Here is a 22,159-nt window from a genome sequence, read left to right on the forward strand (position 1 = left end):
TTGTCAAATGCTTTTTCTGCACTTCTTGGGGTGATAATATCATTTTTATCCTCTATCCTATTATTACAATGTAACATATTGATTTTTGCACGTTAAACCACCATGTATTCCTGGCATAGATTCCACTTGATCATGGTGTACAATCTTTTTTATATGTTATTGGATTTGGTTTGCTTATATTTTGTTGAGGATTTTTGCATCTGTATTCATAAGGGTTATTGGTATGTAATTTTATTTTCTTGTGATGTCTTTGATTTTGGTATTACAGTAATACTTGTCTCATGGAATAAGACATGAGATTAGAAACTACTCATTCATCTTCTATATTTTAGAAAGTTTTGTGAAGGATTTGAATTTTTGAATTTTGTGAAAAAGGGGTTAATTCTTCTTTAAACAGTTGACAGAATTCACCAGTGAAGACATCTTGTCCTGGGCTTTTCTCTGTGAAAAGTTTTTTTGCTTACTAATTCAGAGTCTTGATTTATTATATCTATTCAGATTTTCTGTTTATTCTTTAGTAGGTTTTGGTAGTTTGTGTCTTCCTAGAAACTTGTCCATTTAACCTAGGTTATCTAATTTGTTGGTATCCCATAAGCTTTAGTATGTTGTGTTTTTCTTTTCATTCATGGAAAAACATTTTAAAGTTCTAAAAGAAAAACCCAGAATTCCATGTCCTATGAAAATAGCCTTAAAGAATAGAGATAAAATAAAACATTATCAAAAGAAAGAAATCCAAGAGAATTTGTTGCTAGCAAAACTGCCCTAAAAGAAATTCTGAAGAAACTTCTTCAGTTTGAAGGAAAATTATTCCAAAAGTAAACTTAGAACATTAACAGTTAATAGTATATATTAAATAATATATATAATATAGAGAGACACATATAATATAAATAATAAAATATCTGAAAGATGTAGATAAATATAACAAACTCAAAAAAAAATTATAACTTTATCTGATAGGTTTTTCAATATATGTAGATGAAATGCGTATGACAAGTACAACATGAAAGAAGGTTAAAAGGACTATATGATGGTAAGGTTTCTACATTCATCTTGAAATCATAAAATATAAATTCTAAGTGGATTCTGAAATTTTAAGTGTGAATATTTTAATCCCTAGAGCAACCACTTAATAATTTATATAAAGAAATATGGTCAAATAAAATTTGAAAAAAATTGAAATAATCCAAAAGAAGGAAGGAAAGGGGTAACAGAGTAAAAAAACAGAAGAAACAAATTAGAAAATGATAGACCTAAGTCTAAACATATTAATAATTTACCTTATGTGTAAATAACTTAAGCACCCCAATTAAAATAAAGACATTAAACTATACACTAAACGAAATCTACTTTAAATATAATGTTATAGGAAGGTTGAAAATAAAGGATGAATAAAGATATATCATGCAAACACTGATCAAAACAAAGTAGGAGTGGCTACATTAATATCAAACGTCAGAGCAAAGAAATAGTAGACTTCAGAGCAAAGAAAACTACTAAGAATAAAAAGACACATTACATAATGACAAAAGGGTCAAGAAGACTTAATAATTTTAAATGTGTATGCACCTAACAACACTGCTTCAAAATATATGAAGCAAAAATTGATACAACTGAAATGAGAAATGGACAAATCTACAGCTATATTTGGAGGCTTTAACATTCCTTTCTCAGTAATGAAAAGAACAAGTAGGTATAACATCAGTAAGGATCTAGAAGAATGAACAACATCATCAGCCAAGTGGATCTAATTGACATTTCCAAACTCATTTTATGAGGCCAGCATTACTCTGATATCAAAACTAGACAGAGATAGTGCAACAGAAGAAAACTAAGGACTAATACCCACCATGAACACAGATGATAAATCTTCAACAACATATAAGCAAATCAAAACCAGCAACATATAATAAGAATTACACACAATGACCAAGTAGGGTTTATCCCAAGAATGCAAGACTTTCAATATTTGAAAATCAAACAATGCAACCTACAGACTGAAAAGACTAAAGAACAAAAACAAGATTATATCAATTAATGTAGAAAAAGCATTTGAAAATAATTCAATATCCACTCATGGTAAAACACTCAGCAAACCTGGAATAGAAGGTAACTTCCTACTTGATAAAGAGCATCAAGAAAAATAGCTACCACTAATATCATACTTAATCATGAGAGGTAAAAGGCAAGAATGTCCACTGAGATCAGGAATAAAGCAAGAATGTCCACTCTCTCCACTTCCCTTTAACGTAGTACTGGAAACCTTCCCAGTGCAATATGGCAAGAAAGATAAATAAAAGGCATTCAGATTGGAAAATAAGAAATAAAATTGTTTCTATTAATAGATGATATGATTGTCTATATAGAAAGTCCATGCAATCTCAAAAAAATGGTCCCAGAAGTAATAAGTGAGTTTAGGAAAGCTGCAGGATGCAACAAGTAAAAATCATTTTTACGTTTAAATTAACAATGAACAACAATTAGAAAACAAAAATAAAATCCAATACCATTGACAATCACTAAAAAAAAAATGAAATTCTTAGTTATAAACCCTATAAAATAAAGGATCTGTATCCTGATAGCTACAAAATGCTGATGAAAGAAACCAAAAAAGACCTAAATAAAAGAGATATACTCTGTTGTGTTCATAATTGGAAAAAGTAATATAGTTAAGATGTCAATTCTCCCCAAACTGATCTGTAGGTTAACGCAATTTCATTCAAAATCCCAGCAGGTTTTTTATAAATACAGATTAGTTGATTTAAAAATTTACATGGAAAGTCAAAGGAATTAAAATAGCTAAAACAATTCTAAAAAAGAATAAAGAGAATTCACATTATGAAATTTCAAGACTTACTATAAAACTACAGTAATCAAGAAAATATGGCATTGGCAAAGGGATAGACACAGATCAATGTAACAGAATAGAGAGTCCAATAATAAACCCACACAATTATGGCTGATTGATTTAAGTGCAAAAGTGATTCAATGGCAAGAAGATAGTCTTTTTAAACAGTGTTGGAACGTATGCAAAAAAAGAAGCTTGGCCTAAACCTCACCCCTTATACAAAAATTAACCCCAAACCCAAAATGGATCATAAATCTAAATGTAAAATATAAAATTATAAAATTCTTAGAACACATTGGAGAAAATCTCTATGACCTGGAGTTAGGCAAAGAGTTTTTAGATATAACATTAAAAGCACTACCCATAAAAGAAACAACTGATAAATTGGACTTTATCAAAATTAAAAACTTTTGTTCTGTGTAACATACTATCAGGAGAATGAAAGACAAACTACAGAGTTGGAGAAAATATTTGTAAATCACATATCTAAGAAGGAACATGTATCCAGATTATGTTTTAAAAAAGGAAAACTCTTAGAACTCAGCAGAAAGGAAACAACAAAAAAAAGTCAGGGTAAAGATATGAACAGACACTTCACCAAAGAAGATATAAAGAGATAAAGAGATGCTCAACCTCAGTGGCCATTAAGGAAGTAATTAAAATCTCAATGTGATAAAACTGCACAGCTAATAGAACAGCTAAAATAAAAACAAAACTGATACTACCAAATGCTGACAAGAATGCAGCACACCTGGAACTGTCACATATAACTAGTAAGACTGCAAAATGGTAAAGCTGTTCTGCAAAATAACTTGGCAGTTTCTTATACAGTTAAATTTACATTTACCATATAACCCAGTAATTTCACTCCTAGGTATTGATCCTAGAAAAGTGAAAATATATATTCATACAAAACCCTGCACATCAGTGTTTATAGTAGCTCTAGTCCTAATCGCTCAAAAATGGAAACAACCCAAATGTCCTTCAACAAGTGAATAAGTAAACAAATTGTAGTATATACATACAATGAAATACTACTCAGCAACAAAAACAAACAATTGATATACAAGACAAACTTAACTGAAGAGTACTGATTGGAAAAAAGCCAGTCTCAAAAGGTAATATACTGGGTCGTACCATTTATATAGTATTTGAGAAAGGCAAAAATATAGCAACAGAACACAGATCAGTGGTTACCAGGGCTTAAGACTTGTGGGGGAGGGGTGGGGAGAGGTGGGAATCAGTGTGACTTTAAAGGGGCAGCACAGTGAGTTTTGGGGAGATGGATGGAACTGTTCTGTATCCTGATTGTGGTGGTGAGGGTTATATGAATCTACTCGTGTGTTAAAACTCTTAGAATTGTACACATACACTCAAACTGTATGTTAGTTTGAAAAAAACAAATTTACTTTGTTACGCTGCAGTGAGAACTAAAAAGTAAGAGCATGTGGTAAACAGCCTTGAACAATGGCTGCACATAGCAAGTCTTCACCAAATGTTAGTTCACTTCCCCCATTTTTTCTTCCTCTCAGCCAAGGCTAAGCCCCTTACCAGTCAGTGGTCAGTGTCCCCACAAGCTAGGATCCATGTGCTTTGCACAGCTTAGAATTAGAAAAGTCTGGTGGAGAGTGCATCCCATCAGCAAAGACCCAGCTCTTCACCACCATGTTTTAGTCTTCAGTTAGTACAAAGGCCTCGTTTAACAGGAACATTTATTTCTTAGATCAATGGGTGTTTTCAAAATAGGAAATGTCAAGAGCCAAGATAGAGATTTCATTCCTAGAGTAAAATGAAATACATCCCATGCTCAAAAAATTGGAGACATGACCCTCTTTGTTAAATGCAAGGTACCAATACTATTACATCATTGTTGCAATGCTGTTACTTTGTCACACACAGTTAATCTAGAAATTATCATTTATAGATTGCAATATTTTTAATGAAGTATAGAGTCCTTGTGTTTCTACTGGCCATTGCTATTTATTTCTACCAGTTAAGTAGTATAGACAAATAATGCTTTGCCTCTATTACAATGTAGGAACTATTTATTCAGGATCTGCTCTGTGCTAGCAGTTAGTATCTAGAGAAGCATAATGTGTGCTTAATATTTAATGTTCTTCTGATGCAAAGCAGAGGTATTTATCTTGATTTCCAGTAAAATCTCTGGTCCATATTCAAAAGAAACAATGCTAAATAATGCTTTCTTCTTATCCTCACAGAGGAAATTAAATTTTTCAGGGAATCTTTTTCTGTCAAAATACATGTTGGTCTTAAGGATTAGGTATAGATATCATCACATTATTACCTTAAAGATTAAATAAAGCATACTTCAAAATCCTGTAATAAATTACATTTTTATTATCTGAGGAGTGATTTTGGATCCAGGGTTGCATTCTGAGCAATGTCTTGTTAGCTTTTCTCTGAATCTATTTTAAATAGTTTTACTCATTTGTTCTTGTCTCTAACAGAGTTCATTTGAACATTCGACATTTGCATTTTACAGAGTCAGTAAAAGATAATTATTCAACGCATGTGCTTTCTGATTAAATGTGTGAAACTCCCAAATAGAAAACGGAAATTAGTTTTAAGTGCATTATGAAAGACTTAAATTTATCTTTGGTTCATGGAGCAGTGATGAGTTTTTTTGGTGCTGTTCTTGTGGTTTCATTCTCAGTGATTGTCACAGTTAGGCAGAGCCCATAGATTCCAGAAGGAAGTTTATCCCTAGTTAATCCTCCTATATCTGAGCAGAAGTTGCCCCAAACTGACCTTTATGTGACAGTCGCCTTTCATTATTCCCTCTTGAGCTAAATGTTGTCAATAAAAGTCACAGTTAAACCAGGTTGACATTAACCAAGGGGACCGAAAGAACTGCTTTAGAGGCATAATATATTTGCCATTTTATCAGATGCTGCCTGAGACCCTGGTGAGTCATTAAAGTGGAATTCTGTTTATTCACTCCAACAGAGTAAGGGCAGCCCTGAATTCTATCCAGACCAAGACCCAGAATCTAGAGTAACAAAAATCCAATTCTGAATTAATTTAGTAAGACTGGCCTTCAGAGGAATTTCTAATAAGATCTCTGCTTTCACCTTCTTGACCCATCGTTGTGTTTTCCCAAATTCCCAGCACAATCTCAAATGACTGCAGTCCCCCCTTTGAATTAATTTACCTGGTACTGCTTTTTAAAAAAACATCTAAGCTCCAGATCTGCTTTGTTCTCTTTCATCCCACTTGCTCCCATTAAAATCTTACCAGCCCTGGCCCCAATCTCTTATCCCTCTCATGTATATATGAATTCACATATACATATGTGAGCATGGGCTTTGGGGGCCAGACTTGACTTTGAAAATCAGATCTGCCACTGTGTCCTTGATCAACTTACTACACCACTCTTAACTCAAAGCTCTCATCTATAAATAGATACAAATATAGTTACTTACTTCATAAGGGGGTTTTGAGGATTATATTAGATAATGCAAATGAAATAGTCCATGCTGTGGACTAATCCACTTATTTATTTATTTATTTATTTATTATTTTGGGCTGTGTTGGGTCTTTGTTGCTGCACACAGGCTTTCTCTAGTTGCAGCGAGCAGCGGCTACTCTTCCTTGCGGTGCGTGGGCTTCTCATTGCGGTGGCTTCTACTGTTGCAGAGCATAGGCTCTAGGCAGGCGGGCTTCAGTAGTTGTGTCACACAGGCTCAGTAGTTGTGGTTCGCAGGTTCTAGAGCGCAGGCTCAGTAGTTGTGGCACACGGGCTTAGTTGCTCCGTGGCATGTGGGATCTTCCCAGACCAGGGTTTGAACCCATGCCCCCTGCATTGGCAGGTGGATTCTTAACCACTGCACCACCAGGGAAGTCATGTAAATGAAATATTTAGCATAGTGCCTGACACAGCAAGCGCTAAAAATGCCCATTGTCATCATCACCATACACGCTGTACTATAATTATTAGATTATATATATATATGTATATCATAATAGAATTAAAATTGGTAGGGCAAGAAATGTATCTTGCTAACCAATGCTTTTCCCAGAACTTTAGATAATGTGTATCATTAGTAGTTGATCAATAAATAATCTGTAAATGAATAACCGTGTAAGGTAGCTCATTCGATCTCTCTCTCCCACCCCCTCCTTCCCTGCCTCCCTCCTCTCTCTCTCTCCATCCATCCATAGGATGTAATTTTTAAAGAACTGTTTCTTCTTTATAGCTGTAATTTATACATGACTCACCTTCCTTTCATTCCAAGTAATTGCCCCATGACTGTACCTGCTTTTTTTCTCAAATTATTTCTCATTCCTTACTTCTCTGGCTAGAATATAAACTCATTAGAGAAGACACTTTGTCTTTGTTACCACTATGTCATCAGGGCCTAGAACAGTGTCAGACATATAAGTAGGAACACAATAAATATTTGTCAAAAGAACAAATGGACTTTCTCTGACTTTCAAAAATCTGCCTCTGGTCCTGTCCCTTGGACTCCTCTCTCTGGCTTGCTGTCTCACTTCCATTCAATGCCCTCCTTCTTTACTGTGAAATACATGACTCTTATTCATAGCACTATATACCCTCTGAGCTCAAGTCCTCTCCACCCTGATCCAGCCCCAGCCAAAAACTTAAGCTCCATTGACTGAAGAAGGACGTCTCCAAGGGGACATGCACATGTCCTGTCTGTGCTGTTATTCCAGTGAATCATGGTGATGTTTAATTTAGGGTTTCCTACTGCTCCTAGATTATAAGGAACTGCTTAGATTACCCCTCAACCATGTACTGAGGGGAGTTAGACTTGGGATAGGAGCAGCTTTGTAAACACCTTCCCCATCATGCCAACCCCCTAGCTACTGATCAAGGCAGCTTGCCGCTGGTTCTTTGTGCTGTCCCTCCAAAGCAGGTGTTCCTAATCTTCACAGTGCATGAGAATCACCTAGCGAGCTTTTAAAATAAGGATTCCTGACTGCACCACCCGCCCACAGGTGGGGCTCAGGCATTTATAATTATGTAGAAAACAACAGCAACAAAAACAACCCCAAGTGATTCTCATACGCACCCAAGGTTGAGAACCACTGGGATCTAAAAGGTTCAAACCTATTCAGACTAGCTTTTCAAGTACCAGAAATCCCAAACACAAAGTCGTAGGGCACAAGACAGAAAAACAAGCCAGCAAGGAATCTGACCAACCCGGTAGCTTATGCTGTGTCAGCCATCACTCAACTGTAGCCAATTGCAGTTATGTGGGAATGTAGCCCAGTGTTGCTAGATATTCTAAGTCTTCAAGAGAGGCCACAGATCTGCAATTTTAGATGAACTTTCACAATTTGAAGTGCTGGCAACCAATTCAAATTTCTTTAAAATACTGTGTGGGCTGAACAAAACATGTCTGGAGCTGGATTCAGTTCATGGGCCAATAGCTTGCAGTTTGTACTTTCTACCAACTGCTCTCCCATATCCTAAGAAACCCTTTCTATATCCTTCACCAAGTCTGTATTAAATTCGTAGAAAGCTAGATTCCTTTTTCATCATTCATGTATGTTCTAGATATTGTTTTGAACAAAACTGATTGGTGTGGTTGGAATAACTTTAAAGGGCAAAAAATTCTGTGATTTAGAGTATGAGATGCTCATATGCCTAAAACTTAGAGCTATTGCCATTATATACATTATCCCCCATCTACTACTATGCATTAATATTTGAAATACACAAAGCACTGATGAGATGAGGCCCTTTGGAATACAGACAAGTGGCATGGTTCCTGCTCTATGAGACCATTCCATATACTTAGGGAGACTGGACATACACGCATGGCATTTTAGTACATATACAGCACAAGCCATGTATTAATGGTGAGGCCCTGGCTAGAGTTTCTATGTAGGAAGTAGTAGAACATTTCCCTGAAAAGGAATGGAGGCAGACTGTGGAGTGCCTCAAATGGATGACAAATGAGTTAAGATTCCTAGAGGTACTGGCAAGCAATTGAAGGGGCTTTATGTGTCATTAATCTTTGTTGGCTTTTTTTCTTTTGTTTTGTCTTGCTTTTGAGTAGGAGAGTGTTGAGGCAAGCAGTGTTAGAAGGAGCACTCTGGTCTTAGATGAGACAGACTAGACAGTAGAGACCAGAGGAGGAAATCCTGTTAATAGGTCACAGCCAAGGCTGCAGACATGAGGGGATGAGGGTCTGGCCTGAGTGGTGGCAGAGGGATGGGAAGGAAAGGGCAGGCTCAAGTGATTTTAACCTTGACTAGAGAAGAAGGAGGGCTAGCTATTATTCAGTAATCCCCTATGATGGGCTTCATTCTGTGTTGAGCACTTAATGTAAAATGATTTCTTTTGCTTTAAACAGAATGTGACTGAAATGGGAGAGCATTTGAGGAGGATTCTACTACATAACCACAGTGTAAAATCTATCTTCTAGGGCTTTAGAGATCATCGGGTCCATTCCCCTCACTTTACAGATTGGACCTGACTTTTCTCAGTTATTTGCATACTTTGTAGCAGAGCCAGAATGGAACCCAGATTTCCAATTTTTTATCCTAGTGGTCTTTTCTCTTCACCATGTTCCGTCTTCATCCCGAGCTTTCATATAAATGAGTTACAAATCAGGCATCAGATTCAGGTAAGACGACGAAAGTGCACAGCTGATAAAATGAAAGTGAACAGGTGATAAAACGTGGTGTAGAGAATAATTCCAGGGCCACTCAGTGCAAACAAGGGAGGGGGGAGACAGGAGAAAAAAAAGTCTCCACCACCTTGATGTAAAGGTTATACAAAGGAGGAGATAAAGTCAGCGATGATATACAGTTAGCAGGAGAGCCAACATCCCCTTTATCAGCCCAGCACAGATGTTGAGATAAGGGGACATAGTGGAATATAAAGGAAAGCAGATTCAAAAGAGCTATTAGAAATCCCTGTTCACTGGAAGATGATAAAAGTGAAGAATCACCACTCCAGGAAGGTTGGTGACGGGAAATCCTGGAGACCCAGGGGACAGCAAGGTGTCATGGGAGCTGGGTTTGGAGAGGCGCCCGCCTCATGAGTTTCTATCCTACAACCATAAACTTTCTCTCCTAAAGAAAACATCATGGTATCGTGAGTTGACACAATGGCATGTGGCAGTGTCTACATGAGACAGATTATCTGGAACTTTAACTGAATAGAAGGTCAATGGAAACTGAACATCTGGGCACTCATTTCCCTTCCTTTAGCCAGCCATTCTGCTATTATGTAGATAATCCCCATGGCTGGGGCTCTGACTTGCAAATGTTTCTTCTACATCAAACCACACCAAAAGGAAAAGCCAAATTACCCTCTCTGTCCTAAACTGCTCATTGACAGCCCAGGGAATAAGAGCTAAATAACAGGGGAGGAAATAAGAATAAGAATGCTTTCCATTCCTTCTCCCATTTAAGTTCATAATACTTTTTCTCTCACAGATAAAGTTCTACAGAGGAAGACCTGGGGAAGGTTTTCACCAACTCAGAAATCATAACATATTGATCAAGATGGATTCAACAGGGTACAACCAGAAGTAGCTCTCTTCTTTACTACCACTGCCAGGCAAACCCTACTCTGTTGACTCATTTTCCCCCGTCCCAGATGAAATTCGGGGCAGGTACCATAGCTGTTCCAGTCTCATAAATGTCATGAAAGTCTAGTGTTGACTATTATTAAAGGTCCACTCTTTCATCCTATTTAAAACCACCCTATTCCACTGCTTGGGCCCACTTCAGACTCAGAAACCTGTAACTGGTGAGGAAGGGGGTGTTTCTTCTCTCTTCCTTATTAACTCCTCCCCAGCTTGCTGTTGTTTCTGGCCTTGCCTGGCTTGGGCCTAGGTGGTAGAGAGACTGGAGGGAAAGGAAGTGGATCCAACACTGATGGCACAGTGGCCACCTGGCTTTGGACCCCTCTGGGTGTGGCAGATATTCAAAGGCTAATTCTTATGACCTCCATCTGTGGTTCTGGGAGAGCAGTTCCTTCCTCTCACTGGCTTCCGGGAGTAGAAGCTCCAGACAGGTTTTCTTTTGGGGTCTGGTCACTATGCAGGCAAGTCCATTTTTTTGAGGATGAGAATCCAGCTCCCTTCAGCTGGGTATAGGTCTGGCTTCTGGGAAACCCACACCTTTGTCTGTGGAACTGCAGCCCTCTCCCAAAGCAGCTGGCCACTTCTCACCTTCAGAGGTCAGACTTTAGTCATAAGCCAGGCTCTGTATCTTCCAGATTTACAGGAAATGAGTGACAACCCCTTTAATTAGTTCTCCTAATACCTCTCACATTTGGTTTAAGGTTAAGGACAAGAGTCTCCTCCACACCATGGAAGAAGGATACAAAGAACACTGACACCTCTATCCCAAGAAACCCCCATGGGAGGCTTTGCAACCCCCAATGAATCGTTGGCATTTTCATACACAGCCGGAAGGTGGATGAAGGGCTAATGCTAGTTGAACCAATTTCTCTGTGTTTTACAGAGCACCTCACGTTACACATTACAAAGCACCCCACATCTAGGCAGTTAAGACTTATGCCAAAATGTGAAGATTTTTTTCTTTAAAAAAAACTTAAAGTTCAGTTATATAAGGAAGCCACCTCTTCCTACCTTCCCACCTCTTCCTTCCTACTATTGGCTGCCCCACTGGCTTCAAGACTCATGTGTAACAACATGAGAAATACAACCAATTAGGTGCCTAAATGATTTTGACAGTGGGATAGTTATCTCCTGGGTCATGGTAAAGAGCCAAATCAAGTTATTTAAACTCTCTTTTTTTCTGGATGATTTCCTCATTTAGTTCAATCCACCCCCTTGGATAGTTTTCCTGGACACATTCCCAGAAAGTTAATTAGGGTAGCAGTTTGACCTAAAGAGTGTGAAGCGCAAAAACTCTTGGCATTTTGAGGTCAGGATGATGATCAATTTCTTTTTGTATATCCTGGGCCAAGCTGTTCTCACTTTAATTTTTTAAACTTGTGTGAAATTCAAAGAACACAGAGCCCAGTGTCATTTAAACTTGGGCCATCATAAAAAGGCAGCTTCCTCAAAAAGAATATTGGCTGTTTTCCAGGCTGCCAGAAAGCTTTTTATGGGATCTTTTAAACTATTCTCCTTTAATCCACAAAGAGGAATTAAATTTGGCCAAGGGTGAATGGACTGCCCAAGATATGGATTGCTTCTAACAGAAACAGAGTTCAAGGGAATCCTAAAGCTTCTCCATTTCAGGAAAGAAAAAAATAAAAATAAACCCCCCACACCCCATTTATCATGGAAGAGACATTAAGTAACTTGCAATACAGTGAAGAAAATTTTCTTTTCAGAGCCATCTTGATGAATTGTGCATCTTTATAGAAATCATTCAGGTACTTCATGCCCCCTTACAGAGTGAAGTAAAGTTGCCATCTGACATGAAGGATATGATGATACTTTTAAATAGCTCTCCCTGTTTAAACACAAACAGATAAATAAATGATGCTTGGGATATGGCCTGCTGAGAATTTCAATCTTGAAAAACTAATTATGAAATATTTCAAGTATGAAGCATAGAGAATGGTATCATAAACACTCATAAAGCACCGCTCAGCTTTGCCAAATCTTAACGTTTGGTCAAAATGGTTTAGATCTTTTTAAAAAATACAAAACATTTTAGAGATAGTTGTGTTTCACTCCTTTTCTTCTCGTCACAGAGGTAAACACTATGCTGATTTTGGTGTTGTGATTCTCAGAATTTTCCTTTTGATAGACATATATGCATCTCTAAACATGTTTTTCAATATGGGTCCTATTACTATTTGAGTATGGTGAGGCCAAAAGATTAGGAGAAAACTGCCATTGAAAAGATAGTTTGGTATTCTCACAGCTCCCAGGAGAAGGGGGCACGGAAGCACCAGGGTTGGTCATGAGGCAGAGGGAGCTGGGGGAAAACACTTTATTGTGGCTTCCAAGGGAAATAAAAACGGGTGAAACAGGGTAAACAGGTTTAGGATTGGCTAGTCTAAATAATTTCAGTGGATTCTGTGGTGTAGGAGCTTCCCTGGGGTGATTGGGACAGAGGAATGGTGGCCCAGAGTGTAAGGGCCCCTTAAAGGAGGTGCTTGGGGGTATGGATTAGTTGGTTTGCATAAGAAAGGCACACTCTCAGGCCAGTTGTTTGCTATCTCTAGGAGTTAGCCATAGGAGAAGTAGTCCCTCCAGAGTCAGCAAACCCCAAGATGTCAAAACATCAAAAATATGGAATGAAAAAACATGATTCATACAAAACAATACACTGTGTTATTTTCTATGTTGTTAACCTCTATGAAAATCATATCATGCTGCACATATTGTGCATATAATTGACTTCTTTCTTTTTTTTTTCTCAACATTATGCTTTAGGAATTTATCCAAATTGTTGTATGTAGCGCCAGTCAATTTGTTCCTTTTCACTGCTTTATAATTTGGCATTGTGTCAATATATCATAGTTTATTAATATTTATTCATCCCCTTGTTTGTGAGCATTTGTCTCCAGTTTTCTACGATTACAAATGATGTTGCAGTGGTTAATCTTTTACCCGTCTCCAGGTGCACATGTGGCCAGGAGACATAGAATAACTGGATTCTAAGGCATTTGTTTCTTTGACTTTAATACATTTTGCCAAATGGCTACTGAAAGTACTTGTAGAAAATTACCCTTCCATCAAGAGTGTAGAAAATGTCCTATTGTTCCACTGCCTCACCAGCACTGTTATTGTGGGGTTTTCCTTTTAATGTTTGCCAATATGATGGTGTTTAAAGGTACCTAATAATTGCTTAAATTTGCATTTTCTTGATTACTAGTGAAGTTGAGTATCTTTGCATACGTTTATTGGCCATTTGCATTTTCTCTTATATGGACTGCCTGTTCATATCTTTTGCCTATCTTTCTACTGGGTTGTTTGTATTTTTCTCATTATTTTGTAAAGTTCTTTGTATTCTGGATGCTAACCCTTGTTAGTTGTATGTGTTGCAAATGTCTTTCCCCAACCTACAATATATCTTTGTTTTAGAGAAATTTTAAGTTTATTATTGTCAAATCTATCAGCTTTTCAATTTTGGTGTGCAGTTTTTGTGTCCTCTTTAAAGAAAGTCTCCTCAATAGAATGTTATATTTTATTTAAAAATTTTAAAGTGTTGATTTTTCCCATTTAGATTTTTAATAAACCTGGAGTTGAGATTTTAATATGGTAACAAGCAAAGGTGTTATTTTTATCCACAAGGATAATCAATAGTTTCAGCATCCCTTATTGATTAATCCATATCTTCCTCCATACATTTTTAATGCTACTCTGTCATTTGTCGTTTTCTTTTGTTTAATGGTCTATTTCTGTGTTCGTTTTCTCTCCCACTGGTCTATTTAATCTCTGCCAGAACCACAGCATTTTAATCACTACAGCTTTATAAAAATCATATTGCCTAGCATGCCGATTCTCCCAATCTTGTTTTACTTCTTCAAAATTATTTTGGCTACCCCTCAAAACTGCTCTTCCCTATGAATATTAACCAACTGCTGCATTTCCATACACACATATCAAAAGAAACAAAAGCAAAAGAACTACTGTGTCTTAGATGGGTCTTGAATTTAATTTCTACATTAATGTGGATTAAAACTGATATCTTCACAATATTGAGACTTCCCTTAAATGTGCTATTTCAGGGTTTTTATTTTTTAATGTTTTTCAATTCAGTATTTGATTATTCTCCATAAATCCCTAAATCTTTTTTTAAGATTAATTTCTTATATTTTATAAGTTTTTAGCCATTGATATTGATGTACTTTAAAATAATATAAGAATGAAAATTAATTACATAGCCACCTACCTTACCAGACTTCCTTATTAGTTCTACTACTGATCTCTTAGGTTAGAGTTTGTTTGTATAGACAATCATGTTATCTATAGATAATGACAGTTTTTCATCAATAATATTGAATATCTTTTTTTTAATCTTACTGTATAGGCTAGGGCATCTAGCACAATACTGAATGGAAGGTATAATAGTAGACATCCTTGCCTCATTCCTAACTTTAAATGGAATGTGTCTAATATTTCACCACTGAGTATGACATTTATTGTAGTGGTTGATAGATTTTACCCCTTATCAGATTAAGAATATTCCTCCCTTTTCTTGTTTGTCAAAATGTTTTGGGTTTTTATCAAATATATTTTCTATGCCTATTAATAAAATCATGTGATTTTTCACTTTTAATTTCTTAATGTGGAAATTTCCTTTAATAGAGTTATCTAATATTTAGCAACCCTTGAAATCTGGGACAAACCCAAATGATAATGATATATTATTTGTTTAGCCTCCGTTTGGATATACACTGTCACTACACTATTTCAGATTTTTTCCATTTATATTAATAAGTGAGATTGGTCTAAATCTTTCCATTCTTTTATTGTCCCTGTCTATTTTATTACTGGTGTTACACCAGCCACATTAAATGGGTTGAAGAACATTCCATCTTTTGCTAGTCTCTGGAATAGTTTGTAAAAGACTGAGATTTTTCATCACTTTAAAGGGGTAGAATTTACTTCTAAAATCATATGATGCTGACCTTGTTTTTGGTGAATAGGTTTTAAACTACCAATCCAATTTGTTGATCTTTATAGATCTGTTCAGTTTTCTATATCTTCATGAGTCAGTTTTAGTAAGTATATACTTCTAGGAAAATTATCCATACTGTCTGATTTTTTAAAATCTAATGTTATAAAATTGTTCTTAGGGCTCTCTGATTTAAAACATGTTTTATTTGTAGTTAAGTGCCATTTTTCATGTCTCTCATTGCTTTATTGGATTTTTTTTCCCCTTGGTTGATATGAACAGATTTCTTTTTAGTCTATTAATCTTTCCAAAGAGTTAGCTTTTGATTTTATTGATTCTCTCTAATGTATTTCTACTCTTATCTTTATTATTTTTTTCTCTCTACTCTCTCTAGGTTTCTTCTCTCAAGGCAAACAAATTTCGCAATGTGTTTAAAGTTAATCCTGTTAGACTCTCATTTGCTTTATTTCTAAAATGAAAAATTAAAACTCAAACTCTATATATCAAGTTGTAATGTCTAGATGAGTGTTTATCTTCTCAAAACATCTCTATCAACAGCCCCTCATTTTACCATTTTTTTTTTATTAAACTTCTTTTGAGTTTGCATTTTAAGTTCTAGCCAGAAATGGAATAAATATTGTCTTTATAGTTTTCTGTTTCCACAATTCTGTTGTTCTTTCATTACTTTCCTGTGTTAGCTCATTAATTTTCCATCTTTTTTGCCTCTTTTTCTGGTATAATAATTTAAAGCTACAAATTTCTCTATAAGAAGCAGTTTAGCTGCATCTCATAAGTTTGATATGTTGCATTTGCATCATGGTTCAAGTCCAAATAATTTCCAATTATTAATGTAATTGCTCCTTTGACCCATGTATGATTTAAAAGAGTGTTTTGTTTGTTTGATTTGGTTTTGTTTTGGCTCTCCAAATGCGTGTGTACATGTGGCGGGGCAGGGGGGATAATTACCTCTTATTACTGACTTCTAAGTAATTCAAATGCATCATTGTCAAAGAAAATGATTTGTTTGATAACAATTTGCTTTCCTTTGTGACCCACTTCTTGGTCAACATTTTTTTAGTGTTCCTTATTAAATAGGTGAATTTTCCAACCATTATGAAAAACCAACCTATTCAATAAGGAGCATTAATTTCTTTGTTCACTATTCCTTCTTATTTTTGGAGACTTCCTACTGGATTAAATTATCTTATTTTCTAAGGGAATTCTTTTGCTAAAACTTTGTTAATGGCTAATTAAATTTGTCTAAAAGTGTTTTTATTTTACCCTCACATTTGAATGATTATTTCTGGGCATAGGATTCTAAACTGGCAGTTATTTTCTCTAATAATTTTGAAGATATTTTTAAGAAGTTTTCTAATTGTTTTTTCTTTGAAGATAATATGTCTTTTTTTCTCTGTTTGCATTTAAAATATTTTCTTTTTTGGCTCTACAGTTTTAATTCATAGGTATCCAGCAGTGGATTTGTTATCCTTCCTGGAACTTGTTGAGATTTCTGAATCTGAGGATTTATGTCTTTCATAATTTCTGGAAATTATCCACATGTTATTTCATTGAAAGTTGCCTGTTCTCCATTTTCTGTATCTTTCTTTCTAGAATGCACATGTGATAGATAGTTAGGTAGGCAGGTAGCTAGGTAGACAGACAAGTGACACACAGAAACAGATCTTTGCATTCCATCATCCATGTTTCATCTCATGTACCAGTTTGGCATCAAAACACAAATTCCTTGTCTACCAAGTCCAGACAATCCTCTCCCCACTCCTCCCTTCTGCCCCCCCAAAATACACTGACTTCAATTTACCCTCTTAGAATTATGCTTACATTCACAACTCAAGGTTCCATTTGGTATTCAGTTGTTCTACTGTAGGACCCTAGGAATTTCTTATATTTTCTAATAAGCTCAGCTATGCAATTAAAACAATAGTGGTTATGTTTTATAGATGACGTCTGGGTGATCTTTAGTGGAAATATCTTCAGGTTATCTAATTTATAGCATTGCAGGAAATGGAAGTCAAGACTTTCAATCTTCAAAAAAGATTTAATTATATTAATTAGTTTGAACCATTTAATACAGGCACAGACGTTGACATTTTTAGAAAATGTGCCTGCTACTAGAGTTGAACCAAAAAGATCTAGTTGACTTGTTATTAAATAGAGTCAATTATCCAAGATTCTACTCTTTGCACATCTTATTAACTAATATTTACCTTAATATTTCAACTCCCTTGAAATTTTAGACTGATTGAGTAGTTTAAAGCAATTTTATTATTTGCTTTTACCAATTTGTTTTCATCATTCTTCTGTCTTGTGATAAATAGGAACAAAAGGAACTTGTCTATGTTAACTAAGATTGAGTACATTAAGAGACTATGAACTGACCTTGATTCTTTCCAGATGAGTGTTCTAGAAGTTGATACTGTTCTAAAACCATTACACTCAATCCTAAATTAGATCCAATAGTTTCACAGAGACTATGCTTTTAGTATGATCTGATAGTTTTGAGACCCAGGCTCAAATTCACCCACTCCTTCCAATCTTCCTCTTATATATTTATGTACTTTGGGATCTTTCACATTTCATTCCTGTATAACATCTATAGTTATTACATCAACTGTATCCCACATCTGTTTTCTGGTGATTCCAAGGCTTCTGTTTTTGCCTTCCCATGTATATAAACTCCTCCAGAGTGAGAAAAGCACACAGGATTCTCTCTCATGATTCCTCACCATGGAGCTGGTGCACATGGTGGCCAAAGGCAAACAAACAAAGTGGAAGAAAAGAACTGTTTGCCTAAACAATAACCTTATATGAAATGGGTATTTCACTAATACCAATAAATAACAGGAGACTAAAGCAATGAAAGTTTGTGAAACTATCCAAGTCCACAGTACTGAATTCCTACTGAAAGACTGCCTTGCAGAAGGAAGGATTAAAGTGGAAAGAAAACCAACTCCCTATTAACCAATTGCAAAGTAAGAGAAAGTGGGAGGGAGGAAAGGCAGAGGAAGAAATAGTATTTCCACTGTAGAGATTCCCAAAGAGTCACTTGTAATTCTACCCTCAAGCCTTGAACTCTCACACTTCAATAGCCATTCAAGAAATGTTTTTCTGAATATGTGTCATGTACCAGCCACTGTTCTAGGCATTTGGTATAAAACAGTAGACAAATCAGACAAAAATTCCTGCCTTCACAGGGCTTGCATTCTAGTTATGGGTAAAAGATAAATAAATATATGAATACATAAATAGATAAATAAATATAAGGTATAACATGTCAGAAGAACTATGAAGAAAGGCGTTAAGGGACTAAGTTGGGAAAATTGTCATTTTAAATAGGGTGGTTAGGGAAAGCCTCACTGAGAAAGTGACATTTGAACAAGCAGCTGGATGAAAAGCAAGCAAGAAGGATATCTGAGAGAGGAATGCTCCAGGAAGAGAGAATTGCAAATGCAGAAATATTAGGCAAGAAGGAACCTGGCAGGTACAAAGAATAGCAAGAGATTACTGTGAAGAGAATGAGATAAGCAATGGTGTGAGCTGTCAAAATTGAGGTTAGAGGATATACGGGAAGGGAGAGTGGGAAGATCCTATAGGGTCCTGCAGGCCGTTATATATTGGGTTGGCCAAAAAGTGACTTCGATTTTTAAGTAAAAATAAAAGACACACTTTTCATTTTCACCAAGAACTTTATTGAACAATGTATTCATCCTTTTGTTCCACTACCTTCTGCCATTTTTCAGGCAACTTCATAATTCCATCTTCCCAAAACTTTTTATCTTTTTGAGCAAAGAACTGTTCCAGGTGCCTTTTACAGTCTTCCAGGGAATGGAAATTTTTCCATTAAGAGAATTTTGTAAAGGCCGAAATAAATGGAAATCCCAAGATGCCATGTCTGGTGAATACAGCAGATGAATCAACTTCCCAGCCAAGCCGTAACAGTTTTTGCCTGGTCATCAAATAAACGTGCGGTCTTGCATTATCCTGATGGAAGATTATGCATTTTCTGTTGACTAATTCCTGATGCTTTTCATCGAGTGCTGCTTTCAGTTGGTCTAACTGGGAGCAGTAGTTGTTGGAATTAATTGTTTGGTTTTCTGGAAGGAGCTCATAATAGAGGACTCCCTTCCAATCCCACCATATACACAACATTACCTTCTTTGAATGAAGACTGGCCTTGATGCGTTTGTTGGTGGTTCATTTCGCTTGCCCCACGATCCCTTCTGTTCCACATTATTGTACAGTATCCACTTTTCATTGCCAGTCACAATTTGTTTTAAAAACGGAATGTTTTTGTTATGTTTAAGTAGAGAATCGCATGCAGAAATATGGTCAAGAAGGGTTTTTTTTGCTTAACTTATGTGGAACCCAGACAGCAAAGTGATTAACATAACCAAGCTGGTACAAATGATTTTCAAGGCTTGATTTGGATATTTTGAGTATGTCGGCTCTCTCCCTCATGGTATAACATTGATCGTTCTCAGTTAATGTCTCGATTTGATCGCTATCAACTTCAACTGGTCTACCCGACCGTGGAGCATCATCCAACGAGAAATCTCCAGCACAAAACTTCGCAAACCACTTTGACACGTTCGATCAGTCACAGCACCTTCTCCATACACTGCACAAATCTTTTTTTGCATTTCGGTCCCATTTTTACCTTTCTTGAAATAATAATGCATAATATGCCGAAAATGTTGCTTTTTTCTTCCATCTTCAATATCAAAATGGCCACACAAAAATTCACCAATTTTGATAAGTCTTTTTTTCAATGCACGCTGATATGACAGCTGTCACATACAATCTAACAAAATTGCTTCAAATGAAGTTAAAGACAACTAAGTGTTACTAGAGCCACCTTACAGAAAAAACCGAATGAACCTTTTGGTCAGCACAATACAATAGGGTTTTTTTCCTGACTGAGATGAGGAGCCATTGGAAGGAATTTTGAGGCAGGTGTGAGACAAATATTTCAAGCAGAAGAAAATGGCAAAAGCTGAAGGTGGCTGAGGTTAAGACTTTTCTTAGATGGGAGAAATTAAGGCATGTTTGTATACTGATGGGCAGGATCCAAAAAAGAAGCAAAAGTAGGTGAAGGAAATGTATGAAAGAAAGGGCGGAATTGCTGTAGTGGTTACCTTCACTACAAGACAAGGAAAGAGATATGGCATGGGCTGGAGGGACTGTTTTTAATCAGGACCCTGGACAACTCACCCATGGTAACAGGAGGGAAGGCAAGGTGTATAAAGCCCAGGTACAGGTGGGAGGATGGCTGGGAGCCATGTGAGAGTATGAGGAAGTTCTCTTCTACTGGTTTCATTTTCTCTGAAGTAAGAAGCAAGGTCAGCTAAGAAGGATAATAGGGAAGAGGTATTGGGAGTTGGAATAGAGAAAGAGAAGGGGCCTCACAGGGCTATAGGAGTCAAATGGAGTAGTGGTGACAAGAAGGTTCATATCCTAGCTCTGCCACATATTAGCCATGTGACCCTGGGTAAGTTTTCTAACCTCCCTAAACCTCAGTTTCCTCTTATACAAAATGGGGATAACGATACTGCCAACATCACTGCTTTGTGGTGTGGGTGAAAAGAGATCATGGAGAAGCAATCATAAGCACTACTAAATGGCAAGCACTCGGTATATTTTGGCTGTTATCTGCTATTATACATTAGGCACTCAATGACTTATCAATGAATGGATAGGTTGTGATATTTTATGTCCACTCTCTTTTCAGGAGGTTTGTTCTCACCAAGCTTCAAGTCATCCCAAAAGGAGCATTTTCGGGATTTGGGGACCTGGAGAAAATGTATGTACCTGAGCAGTGTGTGAATGCTTCAAATGGGCTATGGGCAGCAACCTCAGACCACATCTAGCATGATTCTCTGTGCTTAGGAACCAGAATAACACACTAAGCGAAGGTTTCGCACCTTGTCCCACTGTATTTCCTTACCACAGTTCCTAAACAGTAGTGTGGGATCTTTCAGCATGTGGCCACTGAAATAAGCATAAGGTCAATCCAAGCAATTCTCACTTTTTTGGTATAAGGTGTTGCTCCCAAAGTACCTGTGAGTGAAAGTTTTATAAATCAAAGCCTATTTTCTCTGCTGACATCCATTCTTTTCAAGAGATACTCTCTATTAATTAACTATTAATAGAGTTAATTATTATTAACTCTCTGATTAATTTTTAATTGACAGCAGGGCCTAACATTTGTGCTCTAGAGATTTTCTGGACTTCTTGTTCCTAAGCCATGCTGACAAGTGGTAAGTGATACATAAACATTCAAAAGTATTGGGAAAGTTTAGAGCACTGAGGGCGATTTCCTTTGAAAAGAGAAGACTTTGTTAACGTAAACACTTGCTTTTTACTGGGCTAGTGTAATGTAGGGGTTTCCCAAAATAGGCTTTTCTCAAAGTAGGGTGGAGTAAGAAAAAACAGCAAATTCTTTCATGCTTAAGGTAACCCACCCTGCCTTTGAAGGTCCTTGATCCCATCCCCTAGGCTTTTAGGGATGGGAAAAGTGTTTTTCACCACAGCCAGAATCTAGAAATTAATGACAGTAAGTACACCAACAGATAGATGGATTACACAGAAGAGAATGGGTTTTTTTCATTATAAGAATAAAGCAACGCCCACCCCCCCACACCCCCAGTTATATAAGCTTCTCCTTCTTTAAGTCATTCAATTTTTGTCTTGGTTCTTTCACCGCACTTTTAAAAAGAACACTTGCCCAGGTCTGAGGAAGCG

At 36.5% G+C, this 22,159-nt stretch overlaps 1 protein-coding gene across 2 annotated transcripts in view; it reads left to right on the plus strand.

The window, feature by feature from the left end:
* FSHR (follicle stimulating hormone receptor) overlaps window positions 1–22,159 on the plus strand; it is a 166,675-nt gene that overhangs the window by 52,830 nt on the left and 91,686 nt on the right. For both annotated transcript variants that reach the window (XM_007190042.2, XM_007190043.2), the window contains exon 2: window positions 21,147–21,218. In XM_007190042.2, the coding sequence (XP_007190104.2) occupies window positions 21,147–21,218 (72 nt within the window). The remainder of the gene's footprint in view (window positions 1–21,146; window positions 21,219–22,159) is intronic.

The sequence above is a fragment of the Balaenoptera acutorostrata genome, chromosome 12 (assembly GCF_949987535.1).
Source record: "Balaenoptera acutorostrata chromosome 12, mBalAcu1.1, whole genome shotgun sequence".
NCBI lineage: Eukaryota > Metazoa > Chordata > Mammalia > Artiodactyla > Balaenopteridae > Balaenoptera > Balaenoptera acutorostrata.